This window comes from Euleptes europaea, chromosome 11, assembly GCF_029931775.1.
Source record: "Euleptes europaea isolate rEulEur1 chromosome 11, rEulEur1.hap1, whole genome shotgun sequence".
Taxonomy (NCBI): Eukaryota; Metazoa; Chordata; class Lepidosauria; order Squamata; family Sphaerodactylidae; genus Euleptes; species Euleptes europaea.
This window is the reverse complement of record NC_079322.1, coordinates 77,194,849-77,212,472: the sequence shown is the minus strand read 5'-3', so window position 1 is coordinate 77,212,472 and position 17,624 is coordinate 77,194,849. Positions and strand designations below refer to the sequence as shown.

At 47.4% G+C, this 17,624-nt stretch overlaps 1 protein-coding gene across 1 annotated transcript in view; it reads right to left on the bottom strand.

Moving 5' to 3' along the window:
- PTH1R (parathyroid hormone 1 receptor) overlaps positions 1-17,003 on the bottom strand; it is a 124,422-nt gene extending 107,419 nt beyond the window's left edge. The window contains exon 1 of the mRNA XM_056857658.1: positions 16,901-17,003. Coding sequence (XP_056713636.1) covers positions 16,901-16,975 — 75 coding nt within the window. The 5' untranslated portion in view covers positions 16,976-17,003. The remainder of the gene's footprint in view (positions 1-16,900) is intronic.
- Between the last annotated feature and the right edge of the window lie 621 nt (positions 17,004-17,624).

The window sequence follows — 17,624 nt, the reverse complement described above, 5'->3', positions numbered from 1 at the left end:
TCCCATCATCTCTGCGGTTCTGGCCCTGTTTTCTCATCCCTGCTGTATATCATTAGCCACCGGGGTGGGTGTCAGGGAAATGAGGCAACTGCAGAGCATCAGGAAATGGTAGTCGACATTTCATGGGGGGATTCAGATACCATATTCAGCGGTGGCCATTCAGCAGGGACTAAGTTCTAGAAGAAGCTGGCTTCGGTTGAAATGGCCAACCCTCACGAAGACCTTTTGAGAAGACCCACCCACATGTAGGGTTGCCATCCTCCAGCTGGTGCCTGGAGTTTTCCTGGAATGACAACAGGTCTCCATGGATCAGTTTCCCTGGAGGAAACAGCAGCCTTACTGAGCAACCTGCCCACCATGATAGAGGTCTATAAAATTATGCTTGATGTGGAGAGAGTGGACGGGGAGAAGCTTTTCTCCCTCTCTCATAATACTAGAATGTGGGGTCGTCTGCTGAAGCTGGAGGGTCAGAGATTCAAAACAGATAAAAGGAAGTATTTCTTCACACAACCTATAAATTGGGGAACACCCTGCCCCAGGATGTGGTGATGGCTGCCAACTTGGAAGGCTTTAAGAGGGGAGTGGACATGTTCATGGAGGAGAGGGCTCTCCATGGCTACTAGTCATGATGCATACCTATTCTCTCCAAGATCAGAAGAGCATGCCTATTAGATTAGGTGCTGTGGAACACAGGCAGGACAATGCTGCTGCAGTCATCTTGTTTGTGGGCTTCCTGGAGGCACCTGGTTGGCCACTGTGTGAACAGACTGCTGGACTTGATGGGCCTGGGTCTGATCCAGCAGGGCTTTTCTGATGTTCTTATGAGGATATGGCTATCCATGGCTACTAGTCAAAATGGATACTAGTCATGATGCATACCTATTCTCTCCGGGATCAGAGAAGCATGCTGACTATATCAGGTGCTGTGGAACACAGGCAGGACAATGCTGCTGCAGTCACCTTGTTTGTGGGCTTCCGAGAGGCACCTGGTTGGCCACTGTGTGAACAGACTGCTGAACTTAATGGACCTTGGTTTGATCCTTGTTCTTATGTGCTCCCTAGGTTCTGACCTCAAATCTCCAGGAATTTCCCAAACCAGAGTTGGCAACCCTACCCACACATCATATTCCAGAGCTACCTAACTTTGTATTCATGTATGATCCATGGATGACAATGGCAAACCATCCATAGTTAGATCTTGGAAGCTAAGCAGAGTCAGCCCTGTTTGGTGCTTGGATGGGAGACCACCAAGCAAGTCCAGGGTCATAAGTTAGAGGCAGGCAGTGGCAAACCACCCCTGATCATTTCTTGTCTTGAAAACCCTACGGGGTCGCCAAAACTTGGCTGTGGCTTGACAGCTCTTTCCACCATTATTTGAGTTTACAGCAGAGGAGAAACTGAAAATTAGTAACTTCCTGCATCCCTGAGCAGTCCCTTAACCCGCCCTCCCATTAAAAATGCAGGGGGGGGGGGTGACTTAGGAACCCCTTGGCTTAAATGCCTCGGTCTCACCAAAGTGATTCTTCCTTTGCTCCCAGTGATGAAACTTCTTTGATGCATGCTGGTGATTGCGTTGCCAGCTCTGGGATGGAAAATACCTGGAGGTTTTGGGGCAGAGCCTGAGGAAGGTGGAGTTTGGGGAGTGGAGGGACTTCAATGCCATAGAGTCCGATTCCAAGGGAACTGATTTTGATCACCTGGAGATCAGTTGTAACAGCGGGATATCTCCAGCCAACACCTGGAGGTTGGCAACCCTAGCTGGAGAGGACCGTGGAACATATGGCGGGCGGGGGGGAAACCCTGCTCTGGTGGAATGCCTCTCTCTGCCTTGCCTTGGAGTCTCTGGGTACCAAGGAATCCTGAGCAACTCTGAGCAGCCTTTTAAACTTTGACCTCTCTGACCTGCTTGAAATGTTTCTGGAGAAAGAAAAAAGGGAAGGAAGAATAGAATCTGGCTTTCTTGTACCCCAGACCCATTCTGACAAGAGGGAGGTGAAACAGAAGAGGAGAAGGACATTTCCACCATCCAGGCAGCTAATATATAAGTGCTATATTTAAGAGTGGCTGCGCTTACGGCTTTAAGAAGCTGAGAGAGCTCTAAGAGAACTGTGACTAGCCCAAGGTCACCCAGCTGGCTTCATGTGGAGGAGTGGGGAAACACATCCAGTTCATCAGATTAGCCTCCGCCGTTCATGTGGAGGAGTGGGGAATCAAACCCGGTTCTCCAGATCAGAGTCCACCGCTCCAAACCACCGCTCTTAACCACTACACCATTTCTTCTTCTTCCTTTTCCTCTTCCTCTCTTTAGAAATGACTGTCCATCTGCAGGAACCATATTCCAAATATGGAGACCGAAATGTCAAACATGGTCTCATTTCAATTCTGTTTTGTAAGAGATGAACCCCGGGGAGTATTTTTGCACCAGCTGCCCTTGCCGAAGACCACATTCTTCCCATCCCAAGCAAAACCTGCTTCAGTGTCCTTTTGTGTTTGTGCAGGTGGGTCGGATACGAATCCCTGGTGTGTAAAGAAAACCAAAGAACTAGCGAAGACAGAAATCAAAATGTAGTGAAGGAAAATGAGAACCGTTGCAAACAGCAGAAAGAAAATACATTGGCCGTGCGACACATTCCCTATCTGCAAATAAATGAAGATATTTAGAATGGAATAAATATACCTGTGTGTAGTTCTGCATGAAAGGCTACAACATGTTGGTAAAAAAAAGTTACTGCATTGTTTCATAAGAACATAAGAAAGGCCCTGCTGGATCAGACCCAGGCCCATCAAGTCCAGCAGTCTGTTCACACAGTGGCCAACCAGGTGCCTCTCGGAAGCCCACAAACAGACGACTACAGCACCTAAGATAATAGGCATGCTCCTCTGATCCCGGAGAAAATAGGTATGCATCATGACTAGTATCCATTTTGACTAGTAGCCCTAGCCCTCTCCTCCATGAACATATCACTCCCCTCTTAAAGCCTTCCAAGGTGGCAGCCGTCACCACATCTAGGGGCAGGGAGTTCCACCATTTAACTATGTGTTGTGTAAAGAAATATTTCCTTTTATCAGTTTTGAACCTCTCACCCTCCAGCTTCAGCATTCTAGTATTATGAGTGAGAGAGAAAAACTTCTCCCTGTCCACTCCATACCATGCATAATTTTATAGACCTCTATCATGTCTCCCCTTAACCGCCTCCTTTCTAAGCTAAACAGCCCTAAGCGTTTTAACTGCTCCTCATAGGGCAGTTGCTCTAGTCCCCTGATCATTTTGATTGCTCTTTTTTGCACCTTCACTAGCTCCGCAATATCCTTTTTTAGGTGTGGTGACCCGAACTGTACACAGTATTCCAAGTGCGGTCTCACCATAGATTTGTACAAGGACAGTACGATAGCAGCAGTTTTATTCTCTAAAGAGTTTCCGCCAAACCTCCCTTGCAGGGATGTTGTGAGGTTAAATGGAAAAGAAGGGGGAAATACGCCACTTGGTGTCTCCACTGGGGAGAAAGGCATGGTATAAAGGAAATAAACAAATATCCATATTTGTAGTTTGACCTGGAAGAAAATTCCTTCCTGGCCACTTTGGGATCGATAAGTAATTTTCCTCCAGGCTAGATTGGCCAGGATGTGTTTGCCTTCCTCTGGGCATAGAGCAGGGGTCACTGGGGGAGTGCGGGGGGAAATAGCTGTGAATCTTCTGCGTTGTACAGGGCGTTGGACTAGATGACCCTTGAGGTCCCTTCCAGCTCTGTGTCCTTATGATTCTATAAACTTTGTAAAATCAGTAGTTCTCAACATGCTTTCTTCGTCAAACTCTTCTCGAACTTGAAGGAGAAAGAGGAACCTGGCTTAGGCAAGAGGCACCTTTCTTCCTGCCCCAACACAACAGCTGTCTTTCCTGAACTCGGCTCCCAGATGGGGAAGGGGAGTGCCAGCCCTCCTTTCTCCCCACCTGTATCCAGGACCAGGGGAGGGGACAGGAGGTGGCAGCCCCAACAGTCAATTGGAGACAGAAGCAGGGGGGATAAGAAAGGATCAGACCCAGGCCCATCAAGTCCAGCAGTCGGTTCACACAGTGGCCAACCAGGTGCCTCTAGGAAGCCCACAAAGACGATGACTGCAGCAGCATTTATCCTGCCTGTGTTCAACAGCACCTCATAGAATAGGCATGCTCCTCTGATCCTGGAGATAATAGGCATGCATCTTGACTAGTATTCATCTTGACTAGTAGCCATGGATAGCCCTCTCCTCCATGAACATGTCCACTCCCCTCTAAAAGCCCTTTTAAAGTTGGCAACCACCACCGCATCCTGGGGCAAGCAGCTATTCTTTTGACAGGTAGGAAGACCTGCTCCCCCATCCCCGATTAAGAAGCTGCTGCAAACTGTTACTTGAAATTTCTCAACTTGGCAGTAGAGTGTATAAGGGTTTCTTTCACCAACAGTTGATTTAAATCCTTAACATCACTCTGTCAAACAATACAGGTAACAAGGTGTGAATACAATAACTGACATTCCCCCTGCTTTTGGGAAAAGAACCCTGATTTTGTCGAAGGCTTTCACGGTCAGAGTTCATGGGTTCTTGTGGGTTATCCGGGCTGTGTAACCGAGACCACCAAGACCACGGTTACACAGCCCGGATAACCCACAAGAACCAATGAACCCTGATTTCATACACAGAAGAGGAGATAATTTATTTCTGTCATGCAAAAGCTATCCCCTAATCAGTCATGGTTATCTGAATTATTCTTATTCCTAGTTAAAAATTCAAAAGCGACTGAAGAAACTTGTCGAAGCAGTGAGGGGAGAGACAATTGCTATTGCTCCTGAAACAATCCTCTTGTAGTTGATATTCTGCTGAGATCTGAAGGACAATTTCCTCCAGGCGTGATTGATTTAGATGGCGGATTTTCAATTACAAAGAGCACCACGGGACGACTTCAGGCAGATGTTTTCCTTCTCCTACATGCATTTAATTTTGTCCGTCTGCCAAATTCCATGTATTTAAAAAATTCACATTTTGGGATGTTGTCGGAGTCTGAAAACCATTTTAATGGACAGGAGACTAGATTTCGATGATACAGTAGGGACTAGGGTTGCCTGCTCTGGATTGGGAAATACCTGGAGATTTTGGGGGTAGCGTCTGAGCAGACCTTTTAACTTTCAGTCCCCACTTGGTTTTACAAATCACAAGTGGGCTTCTCTCATTTTCATTCATTTCATTTTAAAAAGACCAGTTTTTTTTTGTTTAAGGCCGTATCTTTTTATCCCTTTAAAACACCAAGAACAGTCCAGGAAATCGAGTTCTGAAAAGCCAAGCCAAGCAACGGTTGGGAGGGTTAAAAATCCCCACCCTCTTTTCTTCGTGGCTACAACATGGATCGGGTCTACCCAAGACAATTTGCTTTTTACAGACAAGGGAAGAGCCACAAACTTCATCAGAGCCAGGCTGCTTGTGCCGTAAGTGCTGTGAATGCAGCAAGCTCTGACTACACATCTACAGAAAGAAAACTCGATGCCATGCATCGAAGTTACACAAGAAATGGGGAAGGAAGTCCTGTTGTTCTGCCTTGTGAAACTGCCTGGCACAGTGCGCAACAGAAATTGCTTCCCACTTGGCTTCCCGACAATGACAAAAACCTCGGGTTGCCAACCTCCAGGTACTAGCTGGAGATCTCCTGCTATTACAACTGATTCCAGCCGATAGAGATCAGTTTCTAGGGTTGCCAGCCTCCAGGTAATAGCTGGAGAACCCCTGCTATTACAACTGATCTCCAACCGATAGAGATAAGTTCACCTGGAGAAGAATGGCCGCTTTGGCAATTGGACTCTCTGGCCTTGAAGTCCCTCCCCTCCCCAAACCCCGCCCTCCACAGGCTCCGCCCCCAAAATCTCCAGGTACTTCCCAACCCGAAGCTGGCAACCTTACAAAAACCAGCACAGTAATGAGAATCACCGAATGATGCTCGCTTGAGCTAATTTGAACATGGGCCACTTGAGAAAACCTTCCCTCCCCAAAAAAACTACCAGTTATGCAATGTGTTGTTTGACATCTGCCTGTTAATCCCAGAATCAGAGCTGGATGACACATCCGTTTTGTGACACCTCTAATATGAGCAGAAAGTGCAAGAGGGTCTGTGTATCTGCAGGGTCCCATCTGGGTAGGGTTGCCAACCTCCAGGTACTTGCTGCTATTACAACTGATCTTTGGACTTGGTTTTATCCAAATGCATGTTCTTCCTTTTTATACGCCAATAAAGGCTTGTGTTTTGGTGTTCGATTACAACTAATCTCCAGCCAACAGAGGTCAGTTCCCCTGGGGAAAATGGCTGCTTTGGCAATTGGACTCCATGGCGTTGAAGTCCCTCCCCTCCCCAAACCCTGCCCTCCTCAGGCTCTGCCCAAAAAACCTCTTGCTGGTGCCGAAGAGGGACCTGGCAGCCCTACATCCGGATGTCCTGGACCTTGAACGTTTAATGAAACCTATGAAAAGGCTTGGCAATACTTAGAACTTGGGAACTTGGGAAGAAAGCCAGTGTGGCGTAGTGGACTCTAACCTGGAGGACCAGGTTGGTTTCCCCACTCCTCCACATGAAGCCAGCTGTGTGACCTTGGGCTAGTCACAGCTCTCTTGGAGCTCTCTCAGCCCCATCTACCTCACAGGGTGTCTGTTGTGGGGAGGGGAAGGGAAGGGGATTGTAAACCAGTTTGATTCTCCCTTAAGTGGTAGGGAAAGTCGGCATGTAACCAACTCTCTTTCTTCTTCAGCTATGAGCTATAAGGGCTGCAGGATATTTGGGAGGCAAAAGTGATTTCCAGTTTAGATTAGAATGGCTTTAGCTTCTGTGAGTCAAAAGTTTGCTCTTTTGTTCAAGATACTTGGATTATTTTGCAATTTTCCATTATTGTCTTTGCAGTGCTTAATGGTAGATATGAAACCTTTTGCTGTCCATCCTTTCCTCTACTGAGTACTGGTCACGTGGTTAGAGTAGAAATTTATATATTCTCTGTTCATATAATTTCTATTCATGTATTCCATGCTATTTTTATGTAACCATTTTAACACTAGGGGGTCCCCCCCACCCCATTCCCTGGCCTTTTACCAGGTATTTGTTTTTAACATATGGATTTCTTTATGCTTTTGTAGTATGTTAATATGTAGTGCCTCAATAAACTGTAATTCATTAAAAAAAAACTACCACTACAACAAAACATTTCCCCATTTTAAAGATAAAGGTGCTGAAAACGTGATGCCACATTTCAGCAAGGTACAAATATCCACAGAGACCACAGTGAAAGGTTCAGGCACTTTTAATGTGGAGTTAGGGTTGCCAACCTCCAGGTGGGGCCTGGAGATCTCCCAGAATTACAACTGAACTCCAGGTAACAGAGAGCCGCTCCCCTGGACGAAATGGCAGCTTCTGAGGGTGGACTCTATGGTATACCACAGAGTCTGCGGGAAATGCCAGTGCCTTCCTAGGCACTGCTCCCAAATCTCTAGGAAGTTGCCCTAAGTGGAGTCCACATTATTGGGAAGAAGAAGAAGTTAGTTCTTCTAACAGTTAGAGCAGTTCCTCAGTGGAACAGGCTTCCTCGGGAGGTGGTGAGATCTCCTTCCCTGGAGGTTTTCAAGCAGAGGCTAGATGGCCATCTGTCAGCAATGCTGATTCTATGACCTTAGGCAGATCATGAGAGGGGAGAGCATCTTGGCCATCTTCTGGGCATGGAGTAGGGGTCACTGGGGTTGTGGGAGGGTAGTTTGGAATTTCCTGCCCACCTCCCTTCATACCCACTCTCGCCAAGGAGAGCCAGATTCCAATGCGGCTCCTCAAAACACTAGGGTTGCCAGCCTCCAGGTACCAGCTGGAGTTCTCCTGCTATTACAACTGACCTCCAGCCGATAGAGATCAGTTCCCCTGGAGAAAATAGCCGCTTTGGCAATTGGACTCTATGGCGTTGAAGTCCCTCCCCTGCCCAAACCCCGCCCTCCTCAGGCTCAGCCCCAAACCTCCCAGTGGTGGCGAAGAGGGACCTGGCAACCCTACGAAACACCCAGCCCGTCTTGTCATCTAGATGTTGCCTTGCGTGCCGCTTACTAAAGTCTTCCGTAACTACAAAAAGCTTACCCAGCCTTCCATCCAAGGAAGGGGGAGCGAAGTCTCTCCAGATGCTTTCATGCTCTACCTACTCCGTGTCTCATGGAAATGGCCTCTTTGTTTCCTCTTTTAATTTGGGTCGACAACGTTAAAAGGAGCCTGGGGAAGTCTCTGAGCTGTAGGCCAACGTGAGCTTGATTATGAACTCTTCGGGCTCGGTTAAAGCTGTAACAACTTGTTCTATAATTAGAAACCAGGAAAGGAGAATTTGGTGCCAACGTGGAATAACTGCAGGAGAATGCGGCTTAAGAGAGATGCCAAACAGCTTCTCTGGGAGTAGACCCACGTGTCATTAATTTCAGGAAAATAAAGCATAAACAGTTTTAAGAACAGAGACACAACAGAAAAAACACCGCAGGCTTGTTTCTCTTTGTACATCAAGTAACTGCTTGGCACAACAACAGAAAATATCTATTATGATTTGATTTAAAAAAAAATACCCAAAACGTATCTCATGATTGATGCTAAAAATATGAGGATAATTATTGTTTAAGGATCACTACTACTTTACTAGATACTGCTAACAATTGCTTTTTTTTATTACTTACTGTTCATTATACAATTGTTATATATTTTTCTTTTTCCTTTCGTGTAATTGACTTCCCGTGGTAACTGCCATCATGAAGTGGCTTTTTAATTTTTTCTTCTCTTTCATGCTTTGTTGATATTCTTAATAAAAAAAAACTTTATATAAATATATATATATTTATATATAAACTGTACCTTGATTCCATTCAGTCACAAAAGAGCTCAACTTGGAAACATTATGGATAGGGTTGCCAGCTCCCTCTTCGCCACCGGCAGGAGGTTTTAGGGGCGGAGCCTGAGGAGGGTGGGGTTTGGGGAGGGACTTCAATGCCATAGAGTCCAATTGCCAAAGCGGTCATTTTGTCCAGGTGAACTGATCTCTGTCGGCTGGAGATCAGTTGTAACAGCAGGAGATATCAAGCTAGTACCTGGAAGTTGGCAACCCGAATTATGGATCATGTGGAACTATATGTCAAATGAGACCCACGTCCTGTGGGACCCAGCTCAGTTCTGCAGGCTTAAATAAGATGGAGAGGTTCCTCCAGGCATATGATTGAGGACAAAGATGGGTATGTGGACGAGCTGGCCTCCTGCCCCATCTTTTCTCTTCCTTCCTCCTCCTCCTCCCTTCCCCCCCTTCTCAGTGTGGTGTAGTGGTTAAGAGCGGTGGTTTGGAGCAATGGACTCTAATCTGGAGAACTGGGTTTGATTCCCCGCTCGTTCACATGAGCGGCGGAGGCTAATCTGGTGAACTGATGGGTTTCCCCACGCCTCCACACGAAGTCAGGTGGGTGACCTTGAGCTAGTCACAGTTCTCTCCGAACTCTCTCAGTCCCACCTACCTCACAAAGTGTCTGTTGTGGAGAGGGGAAGGGAAGGCGCTTGTAAGCCAGTTTGGTTCTCCTTTTAAAAAAAGGTAGAGAAAGTCGGCATATAAAAACCAACTTCTTTAACTCTGAGCTATAAGGGCTGCAGGATATTTGGGTGGCAAAAGAGATTTCCAGTTTAGAATGGTGTTAGCTTCTGTGTTTTAGCAAGTATCTACAAAATGCAGGCAAAACATGTGGGGAGAGAGAGGTGACCTCTGATGGACAGACGCATAATCAAAAGGAAGCCCCGAATCAGTTGTCCGGGGTGACCGTGGGAAAGCGTCCCTGAATAAAAAGCCTTAGATTCCTAGGCCAGAGATAGAGGACGGGGTATATGTTGAAAATAAATAAAATAAAATAAACGATGTATCATGCCAGGGAGTTCTTGGAGCCCCCAATCTGTAAATAATCTTCAAAACGCAGCCACCAAGAAGGCTGCTATGGTTCAGAGCCCAAGTGTAGGGGTGAGATTTTAAAAATTCATCCCGCTCCATCATTTCCCCGATCACATCAACATCTAAAGCTGCTTTAAGCCCAGGTAGAGAAAACAAACAAGCAACAGGTACCTGTCAGTGGATCCCCCCAGAGTCTCAAGGCAGCCCACACAGATCTTCTTCCGTTTTTAATTCTCATAACAACGCTGCAAGGTAGAGGAAGTTGACCCGCACAAGGTCACTTTGTGAGCTTTATGGAAATGGAGATTCGAACCCAAGCCCTAGGCAAGCATTCCCCACTATACTACACTGTCTACTTGCGCTAAAAGCAGCTGCAGGAAAGTTTTGGTAATGGAAATGGTGTTGGGGGGGGGGAATTAAGGTCCCCATGTTCAGCGCTGTGGCTCCGATCCATACTGGCCTTCGCCACAGCTCCGTTTTAAAAGTGCATTCCCAGTCTTGAACTTTTATGTACTGGAGTCCTATGAGGAAAGGCTGAAGAAGCTGGGTATGTTTAGCCTGGAAAGAAGACTGAAAGGTGATATGATAACCATCTTCCAAGTTCTTGAAGGGCTGTCATAGAGAGGAGGGTGCCGAGTTTTTTTCTTTTGCCCCAGAAGGTCAGACCAGAACCCATAGGTTGAAATTAAATCAAAAGAGTTTCCATGTAAGCATTAGGAAGAATTTTCTAACCGTTAGAGAGGTTCCTCAGTGGAACAGGCTTCCTCAGGAGGTGGTGAGCTCTCTTTCCCTGGAGATTTTTAAGCAGAGGCTAGATGGCCATCTGTCAGCAATGCTGATTCCATGACCATAGGCAGATCATGAGAGGGAGGGAAACTTGGGCATCTTCTGGAGTAGGGGTCACTGGGTGTGTGTGGGGGAGGTAGTTGTGAATTCCCTGCATTGTGCAGGTGGTTGGACTAGATGACCCTGGTAGTCCCTTCCAACTCTATGATTCTATTCTATGGAGTGTCCCGCTTATGCAAAACTCATGCAAGGTTTTAAAGGGAAGGCTGAAAGAATTTCTAGAAGGTTACTGAAATATCTGGTAGATCCAAGTCCAGCAGCAGCTTAGAGACCAACGTGATTTTTGGAATATGTGCTTTCAAGATACCTGATGAAGGACGCTTTGATTCTTGAAAGCTCATACCCTGAAAATCTTGTTGGTCTCAAAGGTGCTGCTGGACTTGAATCGAGCTGCTACCTTCTGAAATACCTGGGAGATGTTTTCACTTTGCTGCACTCGAAGATGCTTCTGTCTTGTAAATGCATAGCTGAAAATTCTCTCTAGATGAGAACTGGTTGAATTTTTGTTCTTCCCAATTCACTATAACGGTCAAATACTCTTTCACGTATGGAGACTGGAACAATTAAACGTCTCTCCCTCGCCCCTTGCACACACACAATTCTGCCGCCGTTCTGCACCATTCAGATACTGCAAGTCCTAAAGAACTTTGCTCCACTGGAAAGGATTCGGGCAAAGTGAGGAGGATATTGGAAGGTCGAGACTTGTGTAAGTTACAGCGGACGTCCGGAAAATTGATAGATTTTGACAAGCACACGTTCATGCAGAAAACCCCGGACGTATTTGTCAGTGTTTGAAAATCTGTGTTTCCTCACTTGTCAGAGCTCCACCAACAAAGGCCGAAAATCACATTCAAATGATGAGGTCGCTATTAAATCACTCTGGTTCAAAGCAAATTGCAAACCCAAAGCGAATACGCTTTTATACGGCACCAATCAAAATAAGACACTTTTGAGTTATTCCAGAATTCTTCATCAGGCTAGATGTTAACACACGAAAAGGATGGAGAACGTCAGATTTTTCAATGCCTTACATGGGGGTGCCGGGGAAAAAAGCCCTTACGATCAGGGAGCACAAAACACCTTTTATGCCCCCCCCCCCAACTTCCAGCCTGATGAATTAAAAAACTCATGCATCATTTTGTCTTATCTTGGCAAATCCTAATTCAAAAAGGTATCCCCTGGTGTCGGTTTGGGTTTAGATGACCAACAACATTTGCTTGCATATCTCTGAGCAACAATTGCAAAAGTTGTCTGACCTATCAGGACTTCAACATACAGAACTTGCCCTTTAACATCCCTGCAACGTCTTCTGGCTATTGCTGAGACAACAGAGGGTTAAACTCACATGAAAAGCTGTAGCACAAAAGAACCCCAAACAACACACGGCAGGTATTAGACGACACTGATATGGGAACAGCCTCATACGCACAGCCAAGTTTCATGAGTTATCTGGCATCAGCAGCTAAGACTTGCAAGGCAGAATGCCTGCAGACAGCAGTTTCTGGTTATCACTGCCAATAGCTAGCCCAACAGTGGTACTTTTTTATTATATAAAGACTCAAGGATCTCCATTCCTACTTGTATCTGATGAAGGGAGCTTTGACTCTCAAAAGCTTATACCCCCCAAATCTTGTCGGTCTCTAAAATGCCTTACTGGACTGAAATCGAGGTTTTCTACTGCAGACTGACATGTCTACCCTCTGAAACTATCTTGACGACTGTGCATCACACAAAATTATCTTTTCTGATTTACTCCTTGAAAAGGAAATATCCAACAGCTGGAGGGAGGATTTAAAAAAACCCACTGGCATTCTGGTCTCATTGTTTCCATAACTAAAGAACACCTTCGTACTAACACCCCCAGGTTAGTACCTTTGTACTAACACCCCCAGAGTAGACGCTTAATCAGTTCAACTTTCTAAGCAAAAGCCCTGTAAAAACAGAGACTAGGAGGTTTCCCAGGATAGCCAAAGCCCCCTCTCTGGAACGCTTCCTGCCAGAGACACACTTGAGTTTCTGAGAGCATTGAACGTGGTCCTCCATTTGCGTTATTTATTGATATCTGGTCCAATTCCTGGCAATGCCCTCAACGTGGCTTCCAAAGCGGATTGGGGTGCAAAACCAAGTTTCATCAATACAATTTCAAACAACTTATTTTGCATTTGCGTTATGATTGTCCTCTGGGGTGAATTGCAGCTTCCTACGGCAGCCCACGAGATTAAAAAGCCCCCTGGATAAAAGTTTACCAATTTCCTGAAAGTGGTGAAATAAGAAGATGCTCTTCTGGGCATGGAGTAGGGGTCACTGGGTGTGTGTGTGTGTGGGGGGGTGTAGTTTGGAATTGCCTGCATTGTGCAGGGGGTTGGACTAGATGATCCTGGTGGCCCCTTCCGACTTTATGATTGTATAATTCTAAGAGTTGGTTTTTATATGCCGTTTTTCCCTACCTTTTTAAAGGAGAATCAAACCAGTTTACAGTCTTCTTCCCTTCTTCTCCCCACAACAGACACCTTGGGAGGTAGATGAGGCTGAGAGAGTTCAGAGAGAACCGTGACTAGCCCAAGGTCACCCAGCTGGCCTTATGTGGAGGGGTGGGGAAACCAGCCCAGTTCACCAGATTAGCCTCCGCCACTCATGTGGAGGAGTGGGGAATCAAACCCAGTTCTCCAGATCAGAGTCCACCGCTCCAAACCACCACTCTTAACCACTACACCACGCTGGTTAAAAGTCCGGAGATGGCTTATGTTGTTAGCATGTAAGGAGGCACTGAGCTTTAGTTTGATTTAGTTAGAACTGCTGCTCCTCCTTTGTGACCACCGTGAGGTACCTGGGGCGCCACAAAAAGTCTGCAAAACCTAACTGTGGAGCGCATTTTTATTCTTCCAAAGAGCTCATAGCAGTGTACACGGGTCTCCCCTTCCTCATTTCGTGCTCACAACCATCCTGTGAGGCGGACGAAGTGGAAAGAGAGAGCCCGACTGGCCCAGGATCACACGGAAAGCTTTATGACACAGTGAACAGTTTCAACCTGGGTCTCCCGTACCGTACCCTGCGGCACCGGTTGTTCTGTTTATTAGCAGCAATAGCGGGACGGTCACAGAGGGTCGCCGTGTTGGTCGGCAGTAGAAGAGCTGGATCTGAGTCCAGTTAGCACCTTAAGAGACCAACAAGGGACAAAGCGAGCTTGGACTCTCGAAATCTTATATCCCAAAAACCATGTTGGTCTCTTAAGGCGCTCCTGGACTCAAAACCAGCGCTCATAGTGGGATGAGAGTCACATGCTGTCCTATACAGCTACTGTCCTACAGTCCTCTACCTAAACCTCCCCCACAATCGTTCTCTAGCACACAATATCCTGCTCTAAAGATTCACAGAAATTACCATCAGTAGAAGCTACCATAGTCCCAACCAGTTTATGGGCTGAAGTTACTCCAAAGCAGATCCCCCGTTTGGCGCTGGATGGCCAAATGCCCCCCCCCCCAAAAGAGTGCAATTTTGGCTTTCAACAACTCCAGTTCAGTCTAGTACTGAACTTCAGCCTGGGACAGATTTGGGGTCCCTGCGGCCACCTCAGAAAAAGAAGCAGCCCCCTTTAAGCAGGGATCGGTCCTTGGAGGTGGAAAGAGCTGTCAAGTTGCAGCCAACCTATGGTGACCCCCTTGGATTTTCAGGGCCAGAGATGTTCTGAGGTGGTTGGCCACTGTCTGCCTCTGCACAGCAACCCTGGACTTCCTTGGTGGTCTCCCATCCAGTACTAACCAGGGCCAATCCTGCTTAGCTTCCAAGATCTGATGAGATCAGGCTAGCCTGGCTCATCCAGGTCAAGGCAAGAGATGTGCAGAGGTGGTTGGCCATTGCCTGCCTCTTCATAGCAACCCTGGACTTCCTTGGTGGTCTCCCATCCAAGTACTAACTAGATCCGACCCGCCTTCGCTTCTGAGACAAGATCCAGCTAGCCTGGGCCATCTGGGTCAAGGCAAGAGATGAACCAAGATGGTTGGCCATTGCCTGCCTCTGCGAAGTGACCCTCAACTTCCCTGGTAGTCATCCAAGTACTAACCAGGGCCAACTCTGTCTAGCTTCTGAGATCAGGCTAGCCTGGGCTATCCATCTTGGGGCAATCTGTCCTTAAGGAGCTGTCAAAATGGTCAGCGTGGCTTGGCTGGATGAGACCAAGCGGCATTCTAAAGCCCCTTTGCCTGAATGTCCCTTGCTGAAGGGAACACCTGCAGTCCAGGCAGCCCCGAAGGGGGACTTCATTTACTACTCACCTGCTCCCTCGGGAGTCAGACCAAGCACAAATATGCCACTAAGTTTTCATAAGTTGGCAGGTACGATTATGGAGGATCGGTACGGCATGTTGAACGGTTGCATGCGTAATTGGACACATGAACACATGAAGCTGCCTTATACTGAATCAGACCCTTGGTCCATCAAGGTCAGTATTGTCTATTCAGACCGGCAGCGGCTCTCCAGGGTCTCAGGCAGAGACCTTTCACATCACCTACTTGCCTAGTCCCTTTACCTGGAGATGCCGGGGATTGAACCTGGGACCTTCTGCACGCCAAGAAGAGCCTCTACCACTGAGCCACAGCCCCATTCCATGGCTCTCCAGGGGTCTCAGGCAGGGGTCTTTCCCATCACCTACTTGCCTAGTCCCTTTACCTGGAGGTGCCGGGGACTGAACGGGAGACCTTTTGCACACCAAGCAGATGCCCTACCACTGAGCCCCGGCCCCTCCCGTGGTAAGCCAGGAAGCTGCCTTAGAGAAGCCATTGGTCCATTTTGGCTAGTATCTTCTGAGTTAACTAGCATATGGTCTCCAGGGTCCCAAGCACAGAAAGAATTTTTCCACTCGGAGATGTCCAGGTCTAAAATGCAGACCTTCTGCATTCAAAGAACATGCTCTGCTACAGAGGTACGGCCTGTTCAAATACGCTCAGATTCTCTTCTCTCTCACAGCCTGATTCTAGGCATGGTTCACTCGGGAAAGAGCTCCGTTGACTTCAAGGGAACGAAACCCTAGACGATTGTAGCCTTCCAGTGCCACACAGAACAGGTCTACTCGGAGGGGCTTACAAAGCGTTTTTAGGATTACACCGTCTGCGTCTGCAATCTATGAAATTACCTGCCTCATCAGGCTGTTATGGAGAAGAGTTAGAGAAGCCACATGAAGGCACATTCAGATGCTAAACTAAAAGAAAGATACCCAAGTTTATCACAGCTAATCCTTTGGCGGCACAAAACCCTGAAGCACACGTTTGAAAATCCTGTCGCATACTATGGATGCGGCTCTTGGTGTCGGACAAACATTTTAAACCTGCAGTATGTGTCACAGGCACACACGTTCGGGGAGGTCATTAAATCAGAGGGTTGCCATAAATCGGGAGCAACTGGACAGTACATAGTGCGCGCACGTACCGCATGAAGTCAAATGCCACCCTGATCCCGGAGTTTGTCCCATTTCACCAAGTTCTTTGTAAGTTCATTGGTTTGTTGAAGGGAGGGGGGAGATCAGAATTTGCCAAGAGGAAGGATTCGAAATCTGGGTTCTGTCCCCCGTTCGGTCCCTACCATTGCAAATTCTGGAACGTTTCACAATGTTCTCTCCTGCCACAGACATAAAAACTGTTGCCACAGCCGGTCCTGCAATAGGAAACCCAAAATATTGACAGAGAAAATCACCCTTCAGTGGAATACCGTTGGGTTGAGAGAGCCAGGAGCAACCTTCCAAGTAACACCAAACTCTACATCAGTCAGAAAGAAATAGACACAAGGTGCAGGTAACAATAAACTAAAGGCATGGGGAGTAGGGAGAAGATGTCCCTCTCCATATTACCTGATTCACAAAGTTGGAGGATTTTTCATTAAAAAAAACACACATGCAAAGGATGCTGATTTGGGCGAAAAGACTATTGCGCAGTGGAAAGTGCTGAAGCCAGACAGCTCCGGCTCATTTGTAAATACCAACCAACAAAAATATGTACGTAACTCTGAAAAAAGTCGGCAGAAGATCTCGACCTGGAGAGAGGAAGTGGCCCTGGACTTGGGAAACAATCGCTCAAAGCAGAGGGTGGGAAACCACCCAAACGCAAACCGGGGTGACTTACCCGAAGGTAGGCAGAGCTTAACACGGAACAGCAAAAGACCAGTCCCAAACTTTGATACACCAAATAGGATCCCATAGCCGAGAGAGGCTGGCTTGCAACATCCAAAAGGGTTTGCTCAGAGGGCTGCCAAAGGAGCTTCCAGAGATGGGTAGCCGGTGGCGGCTTTTCCGCCCTCTTCCACCCTCGCGGACGGGGTTAGCCGGAAAGGCAGAAGGTGAGGGAGGCCGAACCTTTGCCCCTCTTTCTCATGGCTGAACGTCTCGGTTGCCGCAGAAGCCTGGCCTGGGAGGAGAAGGGAGGCAAGCGGAGTGGTCCATGCGAAAGAGGCTCCCCACGCCGGTGCAGACGCAACCTCAGGTCCTGGTGGCTCGCTGGTTGCTGCACATCTGTCCCCGAGCTGAAAAATCACATCCATATGTCAAAACTGCCATTCCGCTTCCTTTCCCCCCCTCCCCCCATGAGGCGGGGTGTGTTGGGTGGGGGGAGCGCCAATAATGTCTTTGTGGAAGGCAAACAGGCACGCGGAAGGGGGAGGTGGAGGAAAAAGGGGAAGGTTTGTGGGGAGGAGGAGGAGGAGAGCTTCAAACCACCAACTTTATTTTTAGCTCCCCTAATGTTATGGTTGAAGTTGCAGAGAAGATTTCTTTTTGGGTTTCTTTTTCGCTTCGAGCCTCTCTTGCTCTCTTTGAAAACTAGGTTTTGCCAGAAGCCCGGAGTCCATCCC